The sequence below is a fragment of the Glossina fuscipes genome, unplaced genomic scaffold (genome assembly GCF_014805625.2).
Source record: "Glossina fuscipes isolate IAEA_lab_2018 unplaced genomic scaffold, Yale_Gfus_2 174, whole genome shotgun sequence".
Taxonomy (NCBI): Eukaryota; Metazoa; Arthropoda; class Insecta; order Diptera; family Glossinidae; genus Glossina; species Glossina fuscipes.
The window spans coordinates 713-6,732 of NW_023998517.1; the positions used below are offsets into that span (position 1 = coordinate 713).

The 6,020-nt window shown below is 33.1% G+C and overlaps 1 protein-coding gene across 3 annotated transcripts; it reads right to left on the reverse strand.

Moving 5' to 3' along the window:
* Positions 1 to 1,617: 1,617 nt before the first annotated feature.
* LOC119641742 (kelch-like protein 28) lies at positions 1,618 to 4,734 on the reverse strand. Of its 3 annotated transcripts, none has more exons than XM_038040565.1 (5): positions 4,544 to 4,734; positions 3,273 to 3,511; positions 2,510 to 2,627; positions 2,349 to 2,445; positions 1,618 to 2,272 (listed from the first exon to the last, which is right to left on the reverse strand). In XM_038040565.1, exons 2-5 carry the CDS (start codon positions 3,350 to 3,352, stop codon positions 2,037 to 2,039), a joined length of 531 nt encoding a protein of 176 aa, XP_037896493.1. In that variant the 5' UTR covers positions 3,353 to 3,511; positions 4,544 to 4,734; the 3' UTR covers positions 1,618 to 2,036. The 3 variants fall into 3 exon arrangements, with proteins under 3 accessions (XP_037896493.1, XP_037896495.1, XP_037896494.1); XM_038040567.1 differs by having other exon boundaries at positions 1,621 to 2,272; positions 3,343 to 3,511; positions 4,544 to 4,733; XM_038040566.1 differs by lacking the exon at positions 3,273 to 3,511 and having other exon boundaries at positions 1,622 to 2,272; positions 4,544 to 4,732.
* Positions 4,735 to 6,020: the final 1,286 nt, after the last annotated feature.

A 6,020-nucleotide genomic window follows, 5' to 3' on the forward strand; every position in this document is an offset into this window, starting at 1 on the left:
CATGTTGCAATTTTCTAAAATATATTGAGAATCGTGTACAAGCATTTGAGAGCAGAATATTCAATATATTCTCAATGTCATATCTGGTGAGTGGCCCGTTTACGAAAGAGCCCGTTTTTGCACTGCCAAAGAGTTAATTAAAGTCAAGATGATAAATCCTTCCTTTTTTCACGAAATTATATCTCTCAGTGATAATGTCACTTGCAGCTATACTTTTTGCTATCAAAATCTTTGTCATATTTTTGATAAGTTAGACTCAATTCCTCCCTTGATTCCATTACCAGCAAATGCAGAGTCTTCATGAACATTCTCGAATCGATCTCTACCTCAAAACAAAATGTCAACTTCTCTTGTATGAGGATGTTATGCCAAGAAGAGGTCCTTTTTTATTACATATCTAAAAGAGTACATCAAGTCAAAGTGGCGGAGAAACTTTCCTAAGTTTTTATTGAGTTGCTCGCCATTCGTCATGGTATTAAGGTTGCTATCTCCGATGGTATCAGAACGTTTGCTATGCTATCTGACAGCAGGTCAGCTCTACTTCTAACAAATAAAAGAGATGCAGAGAATCAATATGTGTTTGATATTCATAAGATGTTGCATGAATCTCAAGTAGATGACTTTCACCTCGGTTGGGTACCTGGCCACTGCGGTTTTTTTTAAAACTCAACAAACACAATTACACACACACACACAATTACGCTTAACATGCTGGCTCCAGTTATTACGGCCGCTCTTTTTTTGTGTTACGTTTTGTACATACTCCATTCAACATACCAAAAAAAATGCATTAATTTAGATACGGTTTTTCGGAAATTTTAAAGGAAGATCCAAGACTGAAACTGATGAACTCCTTTAGAAATTGCATCATGGATTATTCGTCTTCTTTACCGATTCATCGGATATCGAATGTTCATTTTTAGAAACTGTCTGTGTTACAAATTCAGAGAGACTTTACCTTTGAACTTTCGAAATTCTAAAAGACTTTCCATTCGATTTTTAGAAATTCTTAGATACCCTTGTAGTGCTTTTTGGTTCAAGATTTATGCAACAGTTATGCGATGAAAAGATGGTGGGGGAAAAATGATATAATACATTAACGTTTACATTTGTCAACAATCGAGCAACAGATTTATATTAGCAAATACTTCCTACTACTACTTCCTGCTATTTAACTCTTTAAGAGAAGATGAAATATTAAGTTGTGAATATTCTTCATTATCTTTCAGTAATTCAACTGAAACTGGTTTCACTGCCATTGGCAAAAGGCAATTTTCCAAAAAAAAATCGCATATTTTCAAAAGATTATAACGGGCCTTGATTTATGACAAAGAAAAATGTTATTATTCAAAAGGTTTTTAAGGAAAATCTTCCCAATAAATCCAAAACAATCAAATAATCTTAACGCATCTCCAAGTGTTTAATGCTGTTGATGTGCCTACCGTTTTCAATTTACTTACGGAAACCGTAAGCGAATCGTATGAGTTACTATAAACACGTCCTGTACATCCGCACCAATTATTTTTACGAAAACACAATAAATTTGAACTACACCAATTATTTATTAATTTATTAATTTACATTTTATTTGTCGTGCCATACAGACACATGCACGCGTGTAGCGCCTCGGCGCCTCATGCTGCGCTTGTTATTTGGGCGGGGCGGGGGCGTCTTCCTCGACGTCTCCTTGGGCTGCGGTTGTTCTCTGTACGAACATCTCAACGCCGCTTGGCGTATAGTTTCATAACAAAGATTCTCCCCAACCAAAACATGACAGGCTTGAAGCATCTTTAAAGTAAAGCGTTCGAAATTTGCATTAAGAGAATATATTCTTCGCTGCGTGCGTGCTCTGGTCATTTATTAAATAAATAGACCTTTCAATCTCTATCTTCCAATACTAAATGATTCTCTAAAACTTTTCTTTTTAACTATTTTTATTATCGCATCGTAGGCATTACAGAAATTATTGAGAAGAAATTTAACTCAGAGAAGCGCAGAATGCTCGATTAAAATGACAGTAAATGCTGAATCATAACCTAACCAGCAAATCTCCACATTCGTACGGAGATTCTTGCATTTGCATTTTGCTCCAGAAACTCTTCACATCTTCGCTTTACCCATTCAATTTCAAACAAATCCGATGCACGCAGTAACTCCCGAACATTATTTTGAGTAATTGTAACAGTGCCGGTGTAAATGTACTCAACAAGTTCCTTTACTGAAGTTAATTCGACATTCTCCAACGTAAGAGTACTTACGCCCTTCAAATCAGCTGCAAAGGCAAAAGTAGAAAAGATTTAAAAATTTTCACGCAAGCGTTATATTTGCACTTTACTGGAATCACTTACTTCCGAATCTAGCCGAAAAGTAAGGTGAAACAACTGCGAGCGCGCACTTATGAACATGGAGAGTTTCACCGCCTATGTCTAAGGAAAAATCACAATACTGCAAAATCGAATAGTTATGTATTAGCTTTCGCAAGTTGCGGTTATGCATTATCTCCTCTTACCATTCGACGGAGACGCAATCTATTTAAACTTTCGAGGAAAGAGTTAGCGTAGTTGTCGTTTTCTACTCTCTCCTCAACGGGCGGTTTAACTTCATCATCTGCATTTTTAACAAGCATCCTGTGGGAAAATATATAAGTCGAATATGAAACTTTGAATACTTCTTTCCGATCAAAATATTTAAGGGATAAAGGCAGTGCAAATTTCTCAAAAGATCAATTTTTTTTTATTTTAAACGGTTAAAAATGAGATAAAAAGGTAAATGTGGGCGTGCTAAAATTTTAAATGGTTAGCGGGTTAAAAGATATGATTTGTCTTCGCTTGAAACTTGATATGCGTTTTTCTCGAAATACGATTTTTAAAATCGACACAAATAAGAAATGAAATTTTTTTTTTTTTTAGCCAAATGTTTTTGATAATATATTTAAAATAACATTTATTTATTACCATTAATTCCATTATACCATATATCAACAACGTGTTTTCTTGTAAAACATATAAGATATTTCCGATAATTTAATTGCAAATTACTTTTGTTATTGTCATTTTTTTGGTTCAAAATTGAAATTTTCAGCTAAAACAGCCGCCAATCGTACAAATGTTTCTGCAAAATTCCACATATAATCCTCGCTATAGGCACATGAATTAAATGAACTTACTGGCAAAGTTTTATATAGACCTACTTATATACAAATATATACATATCTATCTACTTATATCTATGTAGATATATATATATATATATTTATGGATATATTTGTGTACCTTTTTATACCTAAAAAAAAGATGCTTAGCGATGGCAATTTTAGTTGATTTACTGTAAAAAATGTGATACCAGAAAGCATTAAAAAACAAGCTGTATGCGCATAGTTAACTGTGGACGCATCAGTAAGCCCACAATTTGGATTGAACCCGAAGGTGATCGTCACTAACGCCTGGATTACAAGTTTTCAGAAATATCGTCACGAACTCGAAAGTTCCACTTGTCATTTTTTAATATTTTTCTGAAACATATATATATATTTATATATATTTATTATTAAATACACTTGTAAAGATTTCATCTAACATTACTACTCTATTACGTTTACTTGTCAACAATCGTTTCCTTTTTAGGCTACTACAGTAGCGTTATCCCGTAATTTAGGGGGCATTATTCTAGACCAAAAGAAGTACATGAGAACGAAGTTAAGAAGCACGTGTGTATAAAAACTTGTGCAAAGCATTTTCGTATCAAGATCGATGATCTATGAATGCCTTCGCGAATACTTTGCTTTGTAGCAATTGTTTTGATTTACACATATATTGATTTGGGAATTTGCCGTAAGTAAATAAAGTTGAAAACAATCAATGTAAGAAACTTGAGCTATTCATCTGTGACTAATCTTTTAAAAGAAAGTTCTCTATTTCTTGATATTGATGTTCTATAGATTATAAAAATAGTATATGCATTTTTATTGTCATGTTGGTGAATTAAAACCCGCTAAGGATTCTTTGAGAAATACCTCAGGTATGAAACGCGTAGCTAGTTACCGGCTTTTTATGTATTATTATAAAAGCCATGTAATCAAGTAAAGCGGGTATAAAAAAATAGCTACTGATTTCTTTTTTACTCTTTAAATGTTTTTTGCTCGTGATAGGCAAATAAAACAATGCAGTTTCTTGTACTTTCGTACACGAAGAGCATTTCATTGTTTTACTTCGAGTCACTCTTTTTCGTTACGCTTTACCTTTAGTACCTGCAGGATTTTTTTTTAACCGTTAAGTTAGATAAGTGAGATTTGCGATATACATTGATATGAGGAACCTAAAATTACCATAAATTTTTTTTTTTTTACAAGTGGGATATGTAGCTAATTTTAATAAAATTTTGCAAATTTCTACTTTGCGGAAGGACGACGCAGCTTGTTCACGGCTTGAAATGATCAAGCGAAAGGATATGGAAATTTCTTTTCAGCCACTGTACTCCTTTTTCTGCTTTTAATCTTTTGACAATTTGTATTCAACTTTTATTTATTTGCACAAAAAATACTCACCTGAAAGTTATTTTTTTATCGTCTCTGCACAAGACTAAGAAATAATATAATTACGATTTTAAATAAATTTAATTTCTTTCCTAACAAGGACGACACTCCGCAAAGAATTTATCTGAATCGCCAAGTAAGCCAAGTAATCACGTATGCTTGCAAATGAGAAAAACACATCAAATTCAAAGTTTTCCTTTTTCTATCTATGAGTGTTGAAACTTTTTCTTTGCAATTATTGTCACCACGTGGAGGTTGCCGTATGAAGTAAAAACGTTGAAACGAAAAGGCATTTGAGTTAAGTTAAAAAAGTGCCATGCATTCAACTTGGTTAGGATTTCTATGTTAATTATTATGAGGAAGTCGTCTCCAAATTAAGATATACAAAAAATTATCTCATCGAACGGCTTCACGAATACAAAAAAAATTGCACTTTCCTGCTTTAGATCGTTTTTCGTGATTTAATTTATATCATTAAATGGTAAGAATATTGAAGCAGATAAATCCGTGCGAATGTAGATGAATCGAATCATTGGTCACTAACATATAAATTTCCGTATTTTAAGCTTGATATTCTATAAGTAATGCGGGCGAATATCCGTCGATAAAATATAATTTCTCATAAACACCTGATTATATCTAAAACAGCTTTTACAAATGAATTATATGGCGATGCTTATAGGTGATTATATATGGATGATTTTAATGCCGCTAGCATTAGATAAGTCGTTCCTTGATACAGTGATGCAAAATTCAGAAGTGCCCGCAGTTCTTCATGTCCTTGTATTAATGCAATGGAAGCTATACTTTCAAGTACATTTGGATGCATGCACAATGCACAATATAAACTTAAATTTAAATGTGATTGTTGTGAGCATATAAAAACATATGTATTTATATTTAAGTACATTCCTCTATTACAACTCACCGTTAAATTCTCCTAATTTTACAGCAGTCGTGAAGAAACAGATTTGACTACAAGAGAAAGATAGTGTAGTAAGTAGATGTATAAAGCAAAGTGAGATAGACTATGCCTCGGCTGTGAACATCTTTTTGTTATAATTTTCGGGAAGATCTCCGATATGGCTCCATGGTGAAAGTATTAATTATGCAGGTGAATGAAAGTAGGGCAATAAAAATTTTAATAGGACTATCTGGTATGTTTTGATTGATAAACTTTACGATTTGTTCAATTTTTGGTTCGGGCTCGAAGTGGGGGCCAGGATACACCATCGAGCGAGGATTGGGTTTATCTCCCAGTCCTTTAATGATATTTATGCTATTAAAGACAAATTTTCCGAAATATAAAAAAATGTTGACATAGAGAGACAATAAAAAGTTTTATAAATATTTATCCGTAATTTATTTACCTGTTCGTGCGTATAAACAAAACCGTCTACATTTAATACCGGTGTCTAGGAAAATAATTATTCTTTAATTAAATAAGTGAAAGACGCCTTTTTTACCTAGTATACCTAATACCTATACC